At 44.7% G+C, this 22,215-nt stretch overlaps 1 protein-coding gene across 1 annotated transcript; it reads left to right on the top strand.

Moving 5' to 3' along the window:
- The first annotated feature begins 471 nt into the window (after positions 1-471).
- Positions 472-966, top strand: LOC141590552 (uncharacterized). Its single transcript, XM_074411133.1, has one exon. It carries the CDS (start codon positions 472-474, stop codon positions 964-966), a length of 495 nt encoding a protein of 164 aa, XP_074267234.1.
- Positions 967-22,215: the final 21,249 nt, after the last annotated feature.

Genomic DNA, 22,215 nt, shown 5'->3' with positions numbered 1-22,215 from the left:
TAATCAGATGAACCCCCTTAAAGCCCCGGGTCCGGATGGCATGAACGGTCTTTTCTTTCAGTCCTATTGGCACGAAATTGGCCCACAGGTTATTACTTCGGTGCTGGAAATTCTGCGTGGGAATGCGAACCCGAAACGGCTAAACAAGACCAATATTGTTCTTATACCGAAGAAGAAGGCGCCAGATAAGATAAGGGATTTTCGACCCATTAGTCTTTGTAATGTGGCCTACAAACTAGTGTCGAAAGTACTGGCAAATCGACTGAAGCTGTTTCTCGGTGAGATTGTGTCAGAAAATCAGAGCGCTTTCACTCCTGGCCGGCTGATTACGGACAATATTCTTACGGCTTTTGAGTGTTCCACTTTATGAAGAACAACAGACAGACGGATGGGTACATGGCACTGAAACTCGATATGGCGAAGGCTTATGATAGGGTGGAATGGATTTTCTTGTGGAGGGTGTTGGTAACGATGGGCTTCGACATGGACTGGGTTCAACGGGTTATGACCTGCGTTACAACCGTCACCTTTGCTGTCCTGATTAATGGGTCCCCCTCGCCTGAATTTCGGCCTAGCCGTGGGTTACGCCAAGGCGACTCGTTGTCCCCGTATTTGTTTCTCCTTTGTGCTGAGGCGTTGTCGAATATGTTACGAAGGGCGGTTGAATACCAAGCGCTGCATGGAATCCGTGTTACTGCTGCAGCTTCGGCTATTTCCCATCTTCTCTTTGCCGACGATAGCATATTTTTTGTTAGGGCAACGATACAGGAAGCTGATGTAGTGAATGACATTCTGCGACGATATGAAGCTACTTCCGGGCAACTAGTGAGTTTGGAGAAAACAACTGTTGTTTTTAGTAAAGGGGTAACTAGTAGTCAAAGGGAAGCTGTGGCGGCTAGATTAGGCGTGGAGGAGGTTGCTGAACACGCTCGTTATCTCGGATTCCCGATGGTAGTGGGTCGATAAAAAAGGTGCTTACTGATATTATTAGAGATAAACTTAGCAAAAGATTACAAGGTTGGCGTGGAAAACTCTTGTCTAGGGCTGGTAAGGAGGTTCTTATAAAGGCTGTGGCCAATTCACTCCCTACCTATGTGATGAGTGTGTTTAAAATTCCGGCAAACTTTTGTGATGAGCTAAGAGCTCTTGTAGCACGTTTCTGGTGGGGCCACGACGAGAGTAAGCGAGGCATTCACTAGGTGTCATAGCGAAGGATGGCGTGGCATAAGAGAGTAGGGGGATTGGGATTCCGAGATTTCAGACAGTTCAATCTTGATCTTCTCGGAAAACAGGCGTGGCGTTTGTTAACTAACCCAACTAGCTTATGGACCCGGTTAATGAAAGCGAAGTATTTCCCCGATGATGATTTTATGACAGCCGGTCTAGGCCACAATCCTAGCTATACTTGGCGTGGTATATTGGAAGCAAGGGAGGTGTTGGAGCGTGGGATGAAGAGACGTATATGGGATGGGTGCACGACAAGGGTGTGGGGTCACTCGTGGCTGCCTAATACGAGCATGGGCCGCATTATCTCCCCGTGCCCAAACGGCTTAGAGAATCTGACGGTCGATGAACTGATGGTGCCGAATGCTAATGAATGGGACGGGAACAAATTGAATCAGCTGCTCCTTCCTTTCGAAGTACAGCGAGTTCAAGACATCCGTATAAGTTTGAATAAACCTCCTGAAATTTGGTATTGGGGATTTGAAAAGGATGGGTTGTATATGGTCCAGAGTGTGTATAACATGCTGGTTGGTGATTTGGGTGACATGGCTAGTGGATCGGACTGGACTAGAGGGAAAGGGTTGTGGAAATGGCTTTGGAACTTTTCGGTTTGGCCCCGTGTGAAACTCTTCTTCTGGCAACTGTGTAGTGATTCACTCGCAACAAGAGCTAACATAGCAGCCCGGGTTGGAGGTGATTACTCTCTCTGTTCTTTTTGTCATTTAAATGTTGAGTCGAGTCTGCATTTATTTCGAGATTGTAGGGTGGCTAAATGGGTATGGGATGGCTTGGGGTTGGGGGAGATGACCGACGTGATGGGTGGGGATGTGAAGGAATGGGTGGAGGGGTGTTGGAGAAATATGTGCAGGGAGGAGGGAGCGATGTTAATGATAGGATGTTGGGCTATTTGGGAACACCGTAACAAGGTAATTTTTGATAATGCGGAGGTGGTCCCGGAGGATGTGGTGAGGCGGGCGAGAGATGTTGCTCTGGAAGGCGTTGGGGATGATGTGGGTGAGAGGACAGTGGGAAGGCGAAGCAAACAGGGGGGCTCTAGGGGTGAGGATGGAATGGGATGGAGACCGGCGCGAGTGGGCTTTGTCAAAATAAATGTAGATGCGGGAGTGAAAGAGGGTGAAGGAGTGAGTACGGGTGTGGTATGTCGGGATGGAAATGGCGAAGTGTTGTGGGGTGTGTCGATTAGTCGGAGCCAGAATTGGGAGGTTCGGTTTGCAGAAGCGACCGCGATACTGGATGGTCTTGAAGAAGTAGCTGCACGTGGACTCCGTAAGGTGGAGATTGAGAGTGACTGCTTGCCGGTGATAGAAGCTATTCGGGATAAAAAGCTGGGACGATGCATGTTTCATTAGTTACTAGAGGATATTATTACTTTTAATCTATCTTTCGAGTCTGTTATTTGTTCTTATGTAAGTCGAGTCAATAATTGTGTCGCTCATGGATTAGCTCATTGCGTTCCACGAGTCGTAGGAAAGGTTGTATGGGAGGATGGTCTTCCACCTTCTGCGAACACTGCTGTTATGTTTGATCGTTTATTAATTGAGTAATGCCTTTAGGCATTTTTCTTCAAAAAAAAAAAAATCCTAACCGCACTAGCTCGTCTCCAAGTCACTCAAGATCAAGTGTATGATCGCCTCGGCACGATCGAAGGCCGAATATATGTCGTGGAAACGAGGTTGCCTCCTCGAGAAAGTGAAGTGTCTGATGACTTTGTGAATAACTTCGAGGAAGAAAACCCTCCCTTAGGTATGACTGCAGCTGAGAAACGACTTCAATATTTGGAGGAACAATTGATATATCTCAAAGGGGATGATATTTATAGGGAGAATAACGGCAAATATAAGGCCGTGAGTCCCAAGTTGCCAACCAACTTCAACATGACGGATATCCCTAAGTTCAAGGGACATGAAAACCCTTTGAACCATATTCGTGCTTTCAAGGATTACATGTCTATCAAAGGCATTAAACCCGAGATGTTCTTAAGGATATTTCCTTCATCTCTTGACACCATCCCAAGACAATGGTTCTATTCTCTAGAGCATAAGAAAATCGCTACCTGGGACGATGCCGCAATTGAGTTTGCCAAACAATACGCGGATAATGCTGAAATCCAAGTCAACATGCGCACTTTAGAGGTTCTTATCCAAAATGACAAAGAAGGTTTCACCGACTTCCTAAGTAGGTGGAGGAAGACTAGTACCCAACTTGTTGAACGTCCAGATGAAGCTACCCTCGTAGATAAATTCGTGGACAATCTAAAGCCCATCTATGCAAGTCATTTGAGGTACCAAAACATCAAGACCTTCAAGGACTTAACCGTACTAGGAACAAGGATCGAAGATGACATCCGTAAAGGGCTCTTCTCCAAAACGGTAGGTCGAGGATATCAAGGCTCAACAAGTCGTTCTTACGGCTCTACTAGCAAGACTGATGAAGTTAACCTTCTCGAGCCATCTAAGAAGAGTACCCCACCAAGGAAATTCACAAATCTTGGGGACACATACTCCAATGCTCTAAAAATGTTGATGAAACTAGGCAAACTTCAACCCATAGGCCCTACACCCGAACCAGAAAAGAAATCCAAGTTCTGGGACGAGAATTCCTACTGCGAATATCATAGAGGTAAGGGACATGACACACAAAAATGCTACAAACTGAAAAATGTGCTTCAAGACATGATCGAAGACGGTCGCCTACCAATACCGCCTGGAGGTAAGCCTAATAACACTCAGAATCCTCTTGGAGTTCTAATGATTACAAGTGACGAATCTACCTTAGATTGCTCACATCTTATCTCCCCAAAAGAGGAGACAATAAATGGGATATGGACGGATAGCAAGGAAGATATCTACCTCCAAGATCTTCCCTTAATCAAAAGCGCCGAAAGCATAATAGATGAGATCATTGCTACGCTGGGGACCGCATAAACCAACGCAAACCAGCTGAAAGGATGGAGAAAATCAATCAAGTGGACAAACAATCAAGGAAGACTCTTCAAGCTCACCACTAGAGAAGGAGAGATGTTCAAAAGAGAACCAGAAGACGATGAATTCGAGTTAGAGTCAGAGTCGGAGTCAAAGTCAGAGTCTAGAGAAGTTTCTAGAGAGTCTCCTCCTATCGTCATTCCCATTCCCTTTGTTTCTCCTAGCTTAGCATCAAGTAGTAACAGTAGTTTGGGAAATGTCCCAACGACTGTCCCTTTACCGCTACTGACTACAGATCAGATGGCTTCTTTGTTTCAACTTTTCCCAAACTTTAATATGAATAAATCAGGTTCTACTTACTCTTTGTGTTATCTTGGATGCAATTCTGTTTACGATGATACTGAGGTTGACCCAGACCCAGACTCGATCGAGATACCTCCCTACATAGCCAAGGATTTACTACAAGAGGGGGAAGGGGGACCAGTAGTAGAGAACACTGAACCCATCAACGTAGGAACCGAACTAGAACCACAAGAACTTAGGATAGGGCCAGTTTCATAGACCTCCTACACGAATTCAAAGACGTTTTCACTTGGTCCTACAAAGACATGCCAGGGATCGACAAGGACATTGCAGAGCATAGAATCCCAATCAAACCAGGTTTCAAACCCGTAAAACAGAAGCTTCGTCGAATGAGGACAGAATAGGCTCTTAAGATCAAGGAAGAAGTCGATAAGCAATTCAAAGCCGGGTTCATCAAAGTTTCCAAGTACTCAGACTGGGTAGCTAACATAGTACCCGTACCCAAAAAGGATGGGAGAATCCGTGTTTGTGTTGATTTTAGAGACTTAAACAAGGCAAGTCCTAAAGATGACTTTCCTCTACCACATATCGACATATTGGTGGACAATACAGCAGATCGCTCGTTATTATCTTTCATGGATGGGTACGCGGGTTATAACCAAATCAAGATGGCTGAAGAAGATATGCATAAGACGGCCTTTGTCACTCAATGGGGAACCTATTGCTACACGGTTATGCCGTTTATATTAATCAACGCCGGAGCTACATATCAATGCACCGCAACTACACTCCTACATGACATGATGCATAAAGAAGTTGAGGTATACGTAGATGACATGATTGTCAAGTCCAAAGATAGAGAGGGACACATTGCGAACCTCCGCAAATTCTTCTCAAGGCTACGAAAATATAATATGAGGCTCAATCCTCGGAAATGCGCATTCGGAGTAACATCTGGAAAACTCCTAGGATACGTTGTTAGCCAACGAGGAATAGAAATAGACCCTTCTAAGATCAAAGCTCTAATCGAAATGCCGCAACCTCAAACGGAGAAAGAAGTTAGAGGATTCCTAGGTAAGGTGCAATACATAAGTCGATTCATATCGAAACTCACCATGATCTGTGAACTTATTTTCAAAAAGCTCAAGAAAACAGATCACACCATGTGGGATGATGACTGCCAAAAGGCGTTTGACCGAATCAAGGAAATACTAGCCAAACCACCAGTGCTCATGCCACCTCAACGAGATCAACCTCATGGTTTATATCTCACGGTAACTGAAACAGCCATGGGCGCCATGCTAGCTCAAACCGTAGGAAAGGAAGAAAGAGATATCTACTACCTTAGTAAGAAGTTCTTGGAGTACGAGTGCAAGTACACACCACTCGAAAAGGCATGCCTCGCTCTTGTGTGGGCAACGAAGAAGCTACGCCATTACATGCTTAGCTACGTTAAAATATACTCCAAAATGGATCCTGTCAAATACCTCTTCGAGAAACCCGTTCTCAATGGACGCCTAGCAAGATGAACTTTGATGCTCTCGGAGTTCGACCTCAAGTATGTACCTCTGAAAGTTATAAAAGGGCGTTATGTTGCTGAGTTATTCGCAGAAAATCCCATCAATGATACACAAACGATAGACACATGGTCGTTCCCGGATGAGGATATACTCTGTTTAGGTATTTTTTACCGAGTTGATTGATTAAGGTCAATGTGGTCTTACTCGTTGGTTGATTGTATAATCATTCGTATGTTAGTAAATAAATAGAACGCGTAATGTAAATTGACACGTGAGATTTGGTGACGCGGAAAACCCAATGTGGGAACAACCGCGGGAGGGACGGTACCCTGCCAAATATTGCACTATACTTGAATAGGAGGATGATTACAATTGAAGCGTAAAGCTAATCCTGCTGGCGCTAGGCGTCAGGCTTGCAAGATCCTTGACGGATGTATATTTGAGTATAATAATAATATGCTAACGCCGTGGTGTTGATGTGTTCTTGAATGTGAATGTGTGAATATGTGAAAGTCCTTCTTGATTTGCTTCCTTGGCTATTTATAGGGTAAGAACCCTAGATATGTCCTACTTTGATTATGGAAAGGGAATATAATTTCCATAAGAACTCTTTACAAACTCGGCCGCCTTTCCCAATTCTCCCTGATCTCCCTAACTTCTCCCTAACTTCTCCCTAACTTCTCTTTCCTTAATCCGGACGCCTTCTACGATGGGCCCCTGATCTTCTTTCAGCCCGTTTCTCCTTTTTCCTATTACGGGCTTCCTTCCTCCTTATTACTCCTCCCATAACCTTTTATTTTATTAAGTGGCCCTTCCTTATTATGCTATTTTTAGCCCAAACAGTTTGCCCCAAATTTCTTTTGAAGTACGCTTTAAGGTGTCGAGCAAGGAATTTACGTAATCGAATGCCAAAACCCTAAGCCGTCTTTTACACTCCTTCTCATGCAATCCATCACGTCAGCCGCCCTATTCCTCTTTTCTCGCACCCTTTTTCCCTCTCTCTTTTTATAACCCCAACCTCCACCTTTCACTTTTCATTAACTTCAAATCACTTCAAAAAATCTCCTTCTCTCTTTACCCTCAACCTTCCTTTTCTTCTACCCCGCCGGCTTCACTGTTCCACCCTCCATTGATACTCTCATCAGGTATTCTTCCTCTTTTTCTTCTTTGATTTCCATTTTCTCTTTCTTCGCCATGGGTAAAACTCGACAATCTTCATCAACCTCCACACCCGTTGACCGTAATCTTAACCCAACCTTTCCTTCTCGGGGGCTCTTTAAACATCCCCACGACTGTGACTCCACTTTGACTCCGTCCGACATTCCTATGATCAAGAGTCTACTTGGTCTTGGTGACGGGGTGGACATTGCCATCCCTGAACCGGGACAGAAAGATGATGCCCTTCGTCCGGGGTGGGTTGGTTTTTATCTGTACCCATTTAGATATGGCCTCCATTTTCCTTTTCCTAAACTCATCCAAGACTTCATCATTACCAACAACTTCGCCATGGCATAAATTTCTGCTGCCATCTGGAGGGTTCTTCTCTACTCTCTGGCCGCCGGTCAGAACACTGGTAAACCTGTCACTCTGGGCGATCTAGCCCATATGTACAACATCAGATCCCTGGGTAAGGGTCAATTCTCATTCCGGGGCCGTGGAGAGGCTCCCTTCAAACACGTATCCAAATCTCGTGATGAGAAATGGTTTCAGGACTTCTTCTTTATGAGGAAGGACTCCATCCAGCCTCCTGCTGATTACATCTTCGAGAAATGGGTTCTAACTTCGAGTAAGTAGCCTTCCTGTCACCTGATTTACTTTATCTCGCCGCTTACTAACTTACTTCATCGTCTTCATGCAGGCCCCTGTGACCTGACCCGCATTGGTGCTAAGATCCCTGCCTGCAGCAAATTGTTCAGTATCTCTGAATCTGAGAGAAAGTTCCCAGACCTGCTCCTTGGTTTTTCACCTGCTTCCTCCTCCAACCCTCCTCAGTCGGCTCACAGTATGTCTTCTGGTAAGACTCCACAACCATTTTAATTTGCATGATGTTTCTCCTGATGTTCTAAGTATCCTGTCGTCTGAGACTACATCTGCTTGCAGGTTCAAAAGTTGATCCTTTAAAAATCATCCTCCAAAGCGCCAAAAGGAAGAGACCTTCTGCCAGCCCTGATGTGGCCTCTGCCTCCAAGAGGAGTGCTCCTGCTGCTTCCTTCCAGACTCCTCCTACGTTTTCCAGTTCTGCTGCACCCGAGCCCTTGGAGGTTGACCCGTTGTCTCGTCATCCGCCTACTCCTCCTGCCAGTCCTCGTGCTTCATCCAGCGGAGGCATTACCGCTTATTTCCCAAAGGGTTTTGGAAATGTGGACAAGGTGCCATAGTGGCCGGAGATCGACCAGCTGCTCTTCCCTCCTCTGATGGAGACATTTTCAGAGTTCTCCCCAGAGGAGATAGCTGAGAACGACGTGCACAATGCCTTCATGGTAAATACTCTTCATTTTCTACCTGTTTGTTTGCTTTTGCTTGGATTCCTCTTGCTGACTTGTGACTTTCTTGACCCAGACTCTCCAGTCTGCACTCTATAATAGGAAGATGATCAACATAGTGCAGACCACCAGCCGTGCTACCAACGTCAAAAATCAGGAGCTGAAGGGGACTATTGCCGATTTGGCGCAGCAGCGGGCTAATCTGAAGGAGCGTGTGGTGGAGCTGAAGACTGAGCTTGCTGTCACCAAGACGAAGCTGAAGGAGGGGGCTGATCAGCTGGCTCGCACTCAAGCGGTGTGCAACACTTTCTCTGACTCCCTCAAGCGCTATGGTGAGAAGATCAGCGAGCTGATCTCCCTGGCCACCAACGTTGTTGCCTATGCTACCTGACGGGGAAAAATTAGCGGGATGCGTGCTGCTCTTGAGGAGGCTCCCACCCAGCAAACTATAGAGGAGGAGGAGAAGCAGCTGGAGATGCTCTACCCCATCCAACCTGATCTGAGTGCGCTAATGCCTGAAGTTGGGGAGGTGAATTCTCCTGCATTGGCTGAGCAAGCTGCTGGGGTGATATTTGGAATGTCCCAGGATGCTGCTGACGGCGCTCAGGAAGTTATGGCGGCTGAGGATGTGCAAGCTGGTGCGGTACCTGAAACGGGAGGTCAGCAGGCAGAGGAGGTGCCAGAGGTAGAGGTCATTAATGCGACCGATAATTAAATATTTTTATGTTTTGATGAATTTTTGGCAGTCTGGCCCAGAGGTGGCAGACTTCTAAGTTTTTAAAACTCTCTTTTGTGATTGCTCCGCCAAGGTGGCGGTTAAACTTTGGGCCGTATTTTGGGCCATGTTTTGGAATGCCCCTTGTCATAGTTTGGCAAGGTTTTAGCCTACATATCGTGTGCTTGTTATTTATTTTCCCTAATTTAGGAAGTTTGCCGTGTCAGCCTGCTTGACTGATTTAGGCGAGTACTGTCATCCTGAAAAGGTTGACGTTCTGACTCAGCTAGCTGCCGTGTCGGCCTGATGGCTGATTTAGGCATATGCCGCAATGTAGGGAGGAGTGGCCTTGTCAACCTAAGAGGCTGATTTAGACCAGCCTAGTCAGCCTGAAAAGGCTGATCCAGACTAAGCTAGCTGCCGTGTCAGCTTGATGGCTGATTTAGGCCTATGCCGCAGTTTTGGACTACTTAACCTTGTTCATGACGCAAGTTGTGTTCATCATGTTTAAAGCCAACAGGGGCATAATTTAGGCAAGTTTATCGTCATTCTAGGACCAATGGGACACTGTAGGATTCTGGTAGCGTAGATATCCCTACGTTCTATGTTCGTGTGCATGCATGTTGGGGCCCTAATTAATTGCGATTAGTGCGAGCTACGTCCAGGGGGTGGTATCAGGGGTAGCTGGGTAAGCGTGTTTAGCTGTCAACCAGGCTCCCTTTCGTATGTTCCACAGTCCGCCTGGTGAGGGTGCTCCTTGTGGAGAAAATAGGTTAGGCATACTGGAGTGCCATGTGCGTTGTCACCCGCGTTGGCGTTGATGAGCCCTGCTAGACATCCTTTCAAAGTACCATAGACACTAGGATTCAAAGTGATGTACTTAGAGAAGCCTCGAAAATAAGAAAATCTATTAAAATGATGTGAAGTACTGCCGCCATCTCATGGGGTACAGAGCAATTGTGGTCCCGGACGCCGCTGGACCACACCATCAAATAGTAGCTTAAAGTTTTAAAAGAGCTAGAGACACCAGAAATAAAAGTGAAATTGGCAGTATGCCTACTACCGGATTTTTATTTTAACTTTAAAAATGATTTGGCTTTTCATAGTACACCATTCTGAAAGCTAAAGTCTACTTATTATTAAAAGTAATATCTCTTCAGGTGAAATATGTTCCATGGGCGTTGTATGATTTGACCGTCCATAGTCATCAGTCTGTATGCACCATGGCCAACAACTCCTTCTACCTGGTATGGTACTTCCCATTTGTAGGGGAATTTGCCTGCTTTTCGATTCTTGGTATTTTGAAACACTTCTCGGAGAACCAGGTCTCCTACCTCCAGGAGCCTGACTTTCACATTCTTGTTATAACTCCTGGCCACTGACTGTTTGTAGGCAGCCAGACGGATTTTTGCGCTTGCTCACAACTCGTCAATTGTGTCCAGGCTTTTGATCATCTCTGCATTGTTCAGTTCCCCCGTCATATTTTCATACCTGTGAGTGGGAACTAGAACTTCTGACGGAATGACTGCTTCCGCGCCAAACACCAGGCTGAAGGGTGTTTGACTTATTTCTATCTTTGGTGTCGTCATGTCCGACCATAATACTAGTGGCAATTCATCTGCCCACTTTCCTCCTAACTCCTGTAACCTCCTTCTCAGATTGTCCATGATGATTTTGTTGCTGGATTCAGCTTGCCCGTTGGACTTTGGAGTCCTAGGTGCTGACTTTTTTAGGGTGATGTTCCACCGGGAACAGTATCCCTCGGTATCTTTGGAGATGAATTATGAGCCATTGTCACATATGATTTCTGAAGGGATACCAAACCTGCAAATGATATTTCGTTATATAAACGAAATGACCTGCTTATCTTTTACTTCTGTGAATATTTCTGCCTCTATCCACTTGGAGAAGTAGTCTGTCATTGCCAGCATCCAGGTTCTGTTTTCTGTGACTCGTGGCAGAGGTCCTACTATGTCCATGCCTCATGCCATGAATGGCCATGGAGAAATGATAGGGTGCAAGGGTTTGTTTTGGCCGATGGCTCATTGTCTTTGCCGAGCGCGGGCGTCACATTTGCGTGCATATTCTGTTGCATCTGCCTTCATTGTAGGCCAGTAGTATCCTTGCCTGAGGGATTTATTTGCCAGACTCCTGCCCCCTGCATGGTTTCCACATTCGCCACTGTGGAGAGCATGTAATACAGTCTGTGCTTCTTTCTTGTCCAGGCACCGTAAGTAGGGGCCTGCTAGTGATTTTCTGAATAATATATCATCAATGAGTATGAACCTGGAGGCCTTCACTCTGAAAGCTCTCACTTCTTTATTGTCGTCTGGCAGCTTGTTATGACGCAGCCAGTCTAGGTAAGGTGTACGCCAATCCCAGTCATCTGCCTGCTCAGATGTTTGATCAGGTGACTGTGAGCTCTCACCTTCCTCCATAACTGCCTGGGCTCCTTCTCCATTCTGTGGATCCTCCAGTTCTCCTTTGTCTACTTCATCTACCTTCTGGATAGAAGGCTCCAGCATGTGTGCTATTAGAATGCTGGATAGCTCTGTTGGTTTAAATGTTGCCCCCAGAGTTACCAAGGCATCCGCTTCCACATTCTGATCTCTGGGAATCTGCCTAAGCTTGCAAGTTGCGAATTTTTGTTTTAATTCCTTCGCTATTTTCAAGTATGCAATCATCTTTGAGTCTCTGGCTATGAACTCATCATTTACGTGGTTAACTATTAGCAAAGAGTCACTAGATATATGCAGGTGCCTGACCCCTGACTCTAGAGCTAGCTTCATTCCCAATATCAAGGCCTCGTATTCTGTTTCATTGTTGGTTGCCTTGAATTCACATCTTACTGCTTGCGCTATCAGGTCTCCCTGTGGTGATCGCAGGATTAATCCCACACCTGCCCCCCTTTGGTTGGAGGCTCCGTCAATATGCATCTGCCAGACTTCTGTCTCCTTGCTTCCCTTTAAGGTGAGGATCTCCGTATCCGCGATTCTCGGATGGTCGGGTCAAGTCGACACGAAGTCGGCCGTGCTTGCGATTTGATGATTTGTTCCGGGGTCATATGGATATCGTACCCACCGAGGTGTACAGACCATTTTGACATTCTCGCACGATAGTTCAGGCTTCCTCATGATAGATTTTAGCGGGTAGTTGGTCATGACATATATGATGTGGGACTCAAAATAGGGGCGCAGTTTGCGAGATGCTACTACCAATGCTAGTACTAATTTTTCAAGATATGTGTACCTGGTCTCTGCCGGCAGCAGAGACTTGCTCACGTAGTATATCAAGCTTCGCTCTTTTTCTGCTCTCGACCGGGATAAAGCACTCACCGCCACCCTCGTGACGGCCATGTATAGGAATAGTGGTTCCCCTGGCTTCGGCTTCGACAGCAGCGGCGGGTTGCTGAGATAGTGTTTCAGCTCTCTGAAGGCTTGCTCGTGCTCCGAGGTCCATTCAAAATTCTGGCTTTTCCTTAGTATGTCGTAAAACAGCCTGCATTTATCTGAAGATCTTGAAATGAACCTGTTCAAGGCTGCTACCTTTCCAGCTAGTCTTTGAACATCCTTAGGCTTTTCAGGTGATTCTAGTTGTAAGACAGCTTTGATCTGCTCGATGCTGGCTTCTATCCCTCTTTGAGTTACAATATAGCCTAAGAATTTGCCAGAAGATACTCCGAAGGTGCATTTAGATGGGTTTAGCTTCCTTTTGTATTCCCTGAGGGTGCTGAATATTTCTGCCAGATGCCGCATGTGATCTTTGGCCTTCTCTGATTTCACCACCATGTCATCAATATACACCTCCATTGTTCTTCCTATCTGCCCTTTGAACATTCGGTTAACCAGCCTTTGATATGTGGAGCCTGCGTTCTTTAAGCCGAATGGCATGACGTTGTAGCAATATATTCCTCTTTCGGACATGAATGTCATCTTCTCTTGATCTGCAGGATCCATCTTAATCTGATTGTATCCACTCCACGCGTCCAGGAATGTCAGCATCTCATGTCCAGCTGTTGCGTCCACCATTGCATCAATATGAGGCAGCGGGAATGGATCTTTAGGGCATGCTTTGTTGAGGTCGGTGAAGTCCACACATACTCTCCACTTTCCATTCTTCTTTGGCACCACCACTACGTTAGACAGCCATTCTGGATATTTTACTTCTCTTATTTTCTTTGCTGCCAGCAGGCTATCTACCTCTTGGTTGATCACTTTGTTTCTTTCCGCTGCAAACTTTCTTCTTCTCTGCTGGATGGGTTTACACTTTGGGTCCACACTAAGCTTATGTGTTATGATGGACGGGTCTATTCCTATCATGTCATCATGTGAACACGCAAAATAATACATCTTATCCTGTAAGAACTTGACAAATTGCTGTCTTAAGCTTCATGTGCATCCTGCTCCAATGAGCATGGTTCTTTTTGGGTGCAGCTTGTCCAGGTTGATTTGATCCAGCTCTTCCGCTGGGGCTTCGATATATTCGTCCTGGATAGGCTGCTTCTGTAATTGCTATTCGGGAGGGCTGGCAGTGCACTTAAGTGCCTTCTTATAGCAGCCTCTAGCTTCCTCCTGATCTTCTCTTATTGTTTCTACTCCCCATGGTGTGGGGAACTTTATGCACTGGTGATATGTTGAGGGGACTGTTTTCATCTGGTACAACCATGGTCTTCCCAAGATGACGTTGTAGGTGGAGGGGCCGTCTATAACCAGGTACCTGACTTGCTTGTTGACTCCTCCCACATAGGTTGGGATGACTATCTCGCCCAATGAGCTGGCTGTTTCTCCACTGAAGCCTACTAGCGGAATAGTGTTCTTCTGCAAATCCTTCTCGCTGAATCCCAGGTTTTCTATAGTTTTCAGCATGATTAGGTTGACCGAGCTTCCTGTATCTACTATACCAAGACCTTCCTGACTGTGCAATTAGCCATTGATAAGGTGATAATAAGTGCGTCGTGATTTTCTCGCTCGTCGTATGTATCTCGTTCATCAAAGCTGACCGCTGGTAGGTCACTGTGAGAAATTCTGCAAGAATTGGCTGGCCTGTCTCCTTTGGTCTCGGTGACACGTCTTTTAGCTGCTGAGTATGTCAGCCCGCTTAAGTCTGAGCTGCCTGTTATCACGTTTATGATTTTGGTGCATGTGGGTGGGTCTACAGGCTTGGCAGAGCCTACCTTATCTTGCTGCTTGCCCCCACGTGGTAATAGGTGGCTCAGCTTTCCTTGTTCGTACAGGTGCTTGATTTTTCTTCGTAATGTGTAGCAATCCTTAGTGTTGTGCCCAATATCACGGTGGAACTCACACTTCTTCTTGCTATCCTTTCTCCATGCTTTCTCTCCTACTGTTGGGTTGGGCCACCTGACTCCATCTCCCATCTCCCTGAGTGCCTTCAAGATTCCCCCGATACCTGTAGTGAATCCATACTCTGTCAGAGTGGGGAGTTGCTGATTTTCCTCGATTCTCGTTGACTCGCCTTCCATATGGTCTCCGTACCTCTCATCCTTCTTGCTTTGGTGGTTTGCTTTCTTCCCAATTTCTCCACTGAGGTACTAGAAATACTTGGCGTGCTTAGTAAGTCGGCTCGGCTAGGATATCTTCCTCCAATCGATTGCGGCAATCGCCTTCTCCCGCATCTTTGCCTCGAAACTATGGCGAGGGGTACATAGTTAGTCGCTTGTATAGGTCGAGTCGTGGTGGAGGCCTCTTCAAGACTTCTACTCTTTGTTGAGACATCGCACTCTCGTACTGCTACCTTCTCATTTTTGAACCTAGTATTGTATTCTCCAATGCTCTCTCCTACCCCCTGGACGATTCTGTACAGATCTCCTGCGTGCTTCTGTGGTTTTCTGCTGCTTGCGAATTGTTGAGTAAATGCTTTCACCAATTCAGCAAATGTAGATATCGACCTATTGGGCAGGCTCACAAACCATCGAAGTGTCGGTCCTGTTAGGGTGGACCCAAACCCTTTGCACATGCAAGCCTCCTTGACTTGCCGTACAGCTGTTACTGTCATCATTTTCTGCTTGTACTGGCTTATATGATCAAAGGGATCTGCTGTGCCGTCGAAGAGGGGCATATTTGGATTTGTAAATCCCTTTGGCATTGCTGTGATGGATATAGTGTCCACGAATGGTGAGTCGGCATAGCTGTCTGATGCTGCTTTCTCGAGTGGGGGTGGCAATCCGGGACCCCTTTCGTATTTCTTTTAACTCAATCTTGTTGATTTGTTATCTTTGCGCTGAACTGTCCGGGTCTGCTTTGGTTCAATATATTGCCTCCTGATCCGAGCTCTTGAAGGTTCTAATGTGTTCCCGCTGCTAGAGGAGTCGTTGTAACGACTGTCCCCTACTGCCAGTCCATTTGTTGGTTTGACTCGGATCCTGCTCCAGGTGTCTGGTCGATCATGGCGGGGCTGCTGACGGAGATGCCACCTACTTATGCTTCCACACAGCTAGCCGCGGGCCAGTTATCCGGCGTGAGGTATCCTAGCCCTTGTGGGGTTATTATTCCATCTGATGGTATTGTGGACAAATCCAATCTAGTTACCAGTTCAGTCGGTATCTGTCGAAGTGGATTCCTGCTACCTGATGCCCCCTGCGTCAGATCTTCTAGTGGAGACCTTCCCGTGTCTGCCCTGCTCGCTGGGGTGGCAGACTGCTGTTTCAGGATGTCTATCTGTGCCCAGAGCTCCCTGTCCCTTTTTCTTGTTTCAGCTTCAGCTTTTCTCTGGTCTTCTCTCATGTTTTCCATGGCTTTCTGAAGATTTTCTACGCCGGTGAATAAGATTTGTGTGGGACTAGGTGGCGGGGTGAGGCCTGAACTTGTTGCTCCCTTATCTGGTCTGGCTTGGGTCGTGACAGCAGGAGTCCTAGGAGGTAGAGAGGTTTTTGTTATAGGTATGATTCTTGAGGTGTGTCCGGGAGCCTGTGTAACCACTGTTGATGTTGGATTTTGAGTAGAGGGCGGTGGTGGCGATGGTTGTCTGCTCCCTGACACGGCGTCCGATGCTTGTTTTTCCATTGTGTATCTAGAGTATCAACGATTGACGACCACAATGCCCTACGGTGGGCACCAAACTGTTAAGGTATTTTTTACCGAGTTGATTGATTAAGGTCAATGCGGTCTTACTCGTTGGTTGATTGTATGATCGTTCGTATGTTAGTAAATAAATAGAACGCGTAATGTAAATTGACACGTGAGATTTGGTGACGCGAAAACCCAATGTGGGAACAACCGCGGGAGGGACGGTACCCTGCCAAATATTGCACTATACTTGAATAGGAGGATGATTACAATTAAAGTGTAAAGCTAATCCTGCTGGCGCTAGGTGTCAGGCTTGCAAGATCTTGGACGGATGTATATTTGAGTATAATAATATGCTAACGCCGTGGTGTTAATGTGTTCTTGAATGTGAATGTGTGAATGTGTGAATGTGTGAATGTGTGAATGTCCTTCTTGATTTGCTTCCTTGGCTATTTATAGGGTAAGAACCCTAGATATGTCCTACTTTGATTATGGAAAGGGAATATAATTTCCATAAGAACTCTTTCCAAACTCGGCCGCCTTTCCCAATTCTCTATAACTTCTCCCTAACTTCTCTTTCCTTAATCCGGACGCCTTCTACGATGGCCCCCTGATCTTCTTTCAGCCTGTTTCTCCTTTTTCTTATTACGGGCTTCCTTCCTCCTTATTACTCCTCCCATAACCTTTTATTTTATTAAGTGGGCCTTCCTTATTATGCTATTTTGAGCCCAAACATACTCCAAACCGATGTAGATTCCTGGGACCTTTATTTTGATGGAGCATCGAACTTAATAGGATTTGGAATAGGAGTGTTGCTCATTTCTCCTGAAGGCGAGCATACACCAATCTCTGTGAAGCTCGACTTCGAGGTGACAAATAACGCTGCAGAATACGAAGCTTGTCTCATTGGATTACAAGCAGCAGTAGGTTTAGGCATCAAGAATCTTCGAGTACATGGGGATTCATCTTTGATCATCAACCAAATTGCGGGATCTTGGAAAATCCGAAGCGAAAGCTTAGCACCTTATCAAGCCAGAATAGGCCAAGTTGCCCAATTCTTCGATCAAGTAACTTACCTACACCTACCTCGAGAATAAAATCAATTTGCAGATGCTCTTGCAAAACTTGCATCTTTGATTAATATGCCGGATAGTATGGTAGAAATGCCTGTATGCATCGAACGATGATCCGAGCCAGCTTATGTGCACCAAATCGCCGATGAAGAGGAAATCACAGAGGAACCTTGGTTCCAAGCAATCCTAAACTTCAAACTCAACGGGACCTATCCACCAGATATGGACAAGAGGGGACAACGTGCTATACGCTTACTGGCTTCCCAATACGTTCTCATGCAAGGAGAGTTATACAAAAGAACACCTCTTGGTGTAATCCTACGTTGCCTTGATCATTCACGGGCACAGAAAGTGATGGAAGAAGTTCATGATGGAGAATGTGGTCCTCACATGAGTGGACTCATGATGGCAAAGAAAACCACACGTTTAGGGTATTATTGGACCACAATGGAATCCAATTATATCAAATATGTAAGACATTGCCACAACTGTCAAATCTTCGGGAATGTGCAACATGTCCCTCCTTCACTACTCTATACAATGACATCTCCCTGGCCATTTTCTACTTGGGGAATTGATATCATCGGAAAGATCACTCCAGCCGGAACAGGAGGTCACTGTTTCATCTTAGTGGCAATTGATTATTTCACCAAATGGGTAGAAGCGGCTTCCTACACTAGTCTCACGGCCAAAAATGTAGCAAAGTTCATACAAAACAACATCATCTGTCGATACGGTTGCCGACATGAGATCATTAGTGACAATGGGTCACATTTCCAAGCTGAGACTGAGCAATTGATAGCCAAGTACAAAATCAAGCATCACCACTCCTCGCCATATAGACCACAAACTAATGGCGCGGTAGAGGCGGCAAACAAAAACGTTGTCACGATTCTCAAGAAAATGATTGACGACTATCGAGATTGGCCAAGCAAGATACCTTTTGCTTTATGGGGATATCGTACATCTGTTAGGACGCCCACTGGGGCCACCCCTTTCTATTTGACCTACGGCATGGAAGTTGTACAACCAGTCGAGCTGGAAATACCATCCTTGCGTATTTTACTCGAAAGTCAAATCCCAGAAGCCGATTGGAAAAGGGACATGATGCGTGTCTATTATATGATGTTTTACACCTCATTCTACACGCGTTTCAGAGCTCAATTAGTAGTTTATTCTACTATTTTTCCTATTTCCGTCTACTTTTGTGTTTTTGTGTGATATTGCAGAAATATGAAGATTTCAGCGGAAAATAAGCCGAATCCGTCCATAAGTGTTTAGCATAGCATTTGACATGAAGGTAAAGCTTGAGGAGTGAACTTGGCGCGCGTTTCAAGGCCTAAAGATAGCAAAAGCATGGGTGCGTACGAGTTTAACAAGTAAAGAAGCACTTCACGATATTGCAGCCTGCTTCAGATGGCAATATCTCGAGTTATAGAGCTGATAATCAAGTGATTCCAATTGGAGGTGAAATCTTATCCTCTTATCTTTTCAACGCCGCATAGAACGCCTGATTTGACCAAGTAACAAAGAAATAGCAGCTGTTTTAAGATCGGTGCGCGCTGCAGAATTCGTCAGAATGCATTACTGTACAGCATCCTTGGTCGATCGACTGATGACCTTGGTCGATCGACCCTAGCGCGACTATCAGAAGCTACTGTATAGCGGAGGTTGATCTATCGACTGGCCTATGTGGTCTATCGACCGCTATTTTAATCTGACGCGCAAATTTAGAATTAGAATTCCGAAGCCCATTGTGATTAGGTTTTAGGAATAAAGTTACGTAAGAACTTCTATATAATGTAACCCTATGTTTCAGAATAGGTATCAAGTCATTAGGGGATTCATTCATTAGTTTTAGAGTATTTTTCCATCAATAAAGTTTTCTTTTGCATCGGGTTTGTCTTTTCTTTTCAGTTCTTCTTTACGGTATTCTCTATTCCTTTGTTTAATTTCATTGCTTTGATTTTTCCGTAGTTTAGAATTGCTAGTTTGGATTTCCCAAAGCCGAATTCTTGTTTTATGTTTGTTAATTATTTAGTTAGTTTAATTATCAATTCAATTGCTTTAGTTGTTAATTTTATTGTTGTTATTATCCTCAATATGAGCAGCTAAACACCCTCTACTAAGATGTGAAGGGAGCTATGGCGTAGATGGCACTAGAATAGGTGACCCTCGGATTAGGGCTTGGTCGACCGACTGGCTTATCTGGTCGGTCGACTGAGTCGGTTGGTCGATCGACTGGGGTAGCTGGTCGCTTGACCACCTTCGTATCTGATTTGCTTCGTTTGATTCATTAAGTGCAATATATATCAATGAGACCTAGCGGAGACTTGTTAGATTCTTAGTTTTGACCAACCCGTAGATCGAAAGATAGGGAAGGACTTAAATTAACGAATTAAGACGGCTAAATTGCTGAGATCGTAAGGTAATGTAATTTAGGCATTAGGATCACTAGTCAAGAAGGAAAGTTAGTATTAGTGACACCTAGGAACTAATAGCATAGACCGAGAAGGGCTATTAGTTGACTTGGACCGAAAGGACTTGTCGTACCCATCACCCACGACTGTATTTCGAGACTTACCTAGACTTATGTGCCATCGTAGCTATAGTGACCCGATCATCCTAGCTCCTTTCTATTATTTGTTTACATCATCTTATTTATTTGCTTATTTATTTCATTTGCATTTAGACTTAGATAAAATCCAAACCCCCTCAAATTGTTACCTTTAGACTAAAATTAAAAGCAACTATTATCTCCCTACCTCCCTGCGGATCGACCCTTACTACCGCTTGCTAGTTGTAGTTCGGAATTTATAAATATTATTTTTGATACTAAACGACTGAAAAGAAAAGATCAAACCCGATGCAAAAGAAAACTTTATTGATGGAAAAATACTCTAAAACTAATGAATGAATCCCCTAATGACTTGATGCCTATTCTGAAACATAGGGTTACATTATATAGAAGTTCTTACGTAACTTTATTCCTAAAACCTAATCACAATGGGCTTCGGAATTCTAATTCTAAATTTGCGCGTCAGATTAAAATAGCGGTCGATAGACCACATAGGCCAGTCGATAGATCAACCTCCGCTATTGATACGTGCATATTCTATACACTTTATCTGCGGTTTTGGCACGTATTTTCATGCATAATTGATAGCTGAAGGCTACTATTTCTCCTGAAACGGTTTACTTTGCATTTTCTATGATTTATTGTAGGAATGCGTGGAAGTAGGCTAAATCGAGCCAAGTTCGTCCTCCGGGAGCGAGTTCAAGGAAGCTAAGAGGAAGGAGAGTTCATTCACTCACCTTGAGATGCGTGCAAGGAGTGAAGAGTCATTTTGGAAGCATCAAGAGCCACCTGCATGACTTTATCGGTCGATCGACTAAGCCTTTGATCGATCGACCACCGGAGCTCAGACAGTTAAGTTCTTATTCGCATGTTGATCGATCGACCTGCATTCCCAGTCGATCGACCTGATTTCGAGCTGATGTTTAATTTTTCGTGTTAGACTTTTAAAAGCCCAACTTGTAATTAACTTTCAGTATCTTTTTATTAGTAGCAGGCAGCAACTTTTAGGGCATATTATTGATTCTGGAAAAAAGAATTCAGTTTTCAGATCTAGCTTGAGACGGAAACCTTTGATTCGAATGCTTTGTTCTTGATATTCAATTAGTAAGCCTTTTATGCAATTCTTCCTTTTCTTAATTTCACTTGTTATTTTGATTCTTGTTTTGTCAATTAATTTCAGCAATTGATTTCTTCCCCTTTGTGTTAATTAAATTTCATTATGTCAAAGTTGTTCTTTACTATTAATTTCGCAATTAGTGTAGTTACAATTATGCGTAGGTAACTCCTTTGATTGGGAATTAGGTGAGCCATGGTATAAAATCAGGATTGTTGTGTAGCATGAGTTCTTCCGTATTGGTCTTGTCATCTTTCGATGGATTTCTTTGCTAGGTCGAAAGATTGGTAATTTGATTTATCGCTAGATATAGAATTTCTCTTGAGTGGAAACTTTGATAGATTCTAGGGAATTTTTAGACCGTGAGGTTAGTTGAGCTTTGATCGCAAGATTAGCTTATTTTCCCTGAGACCGTATTATGAGATCTCTGCTGCTTGACTGACCTGCTACTTGCCATGGTGAACCGAAATTCCCGATCCTCTCTTTATCTTGTTAAGAATATTCATTTTTGCAATTAGCCTGTTAGCCAACCAATTTCAAAACCCTCAATTAATTGTTACTTTTATAGACTGAAAAATAGCAAACAAAATCAACCTTGTCTCTCTGTGGTTCGACCCTTACTATCGCTAGCTATAGTCTTAGTTTGGAATTATAAATTTAATTTTGGTACTAAACGACGGTATCAAATTTTGGCGCCGTTGCCGGGGAGACGGTGTAATTCTGTTTGCTTTATTTTAGTTTATTTTCCTTGTCTCAGGGAACTTTTGTTCCTTGAGGCCGTTGCTTACCTTTGCTTCTAGTTTTGCTTTTGCACGGTTAGAAGACAGGTTTTTGAGAGGAAGACTTGAGTACTCTCATTTTGGAAGCTATGGCTACGATATATGATAATTTTCAGCCAAAGGAGCACCACCTTCCAAAGGGGCAACAGTTACCTACCCCTTCTACCGGTAAATTCGAGTTTCGTTCCTCTTATATTGATTTAGTGGAACAGAATCAGTTCGCGGGTCTACCAGATGAAGACCCCTTGAAACATATGGAAATTTTCACGGACTATTGCTGTTCAATACCTATACCGGAGGGGGTAACTCAAGATGAAGTAAAGGGGTTCATGTTCTTATACTCCTTGAAGGATTCGGCGCGAGATTGGTATCGCTACCTCGATAGAGTAGCAGCTGGAGTCACTGATTGGACATCTTTAGCACTAGCCTTCTACAAGAAGTACTTCCCGCCTTCGAATACTG

Source organism: Silene latifolia, chromosome 7 (genome assembly GCF_048544455.1).
Source record: "Silene latifolia isolate original U9 population chromosome 7, ASM4854445v1, whole genome shotgun sequence".
NCBI classification, from domain to species: Eukaryota; Viridiplantae; Streptophyta; class Magnoliopsida; order Caryophyllales; family Caryophyllaceae; genus Silene; species Silene latifolia.
Note: the sequence above shows the minus strand (reverse complement) of the source record. Positions and strands in the feature narration are given on the sequence as shown.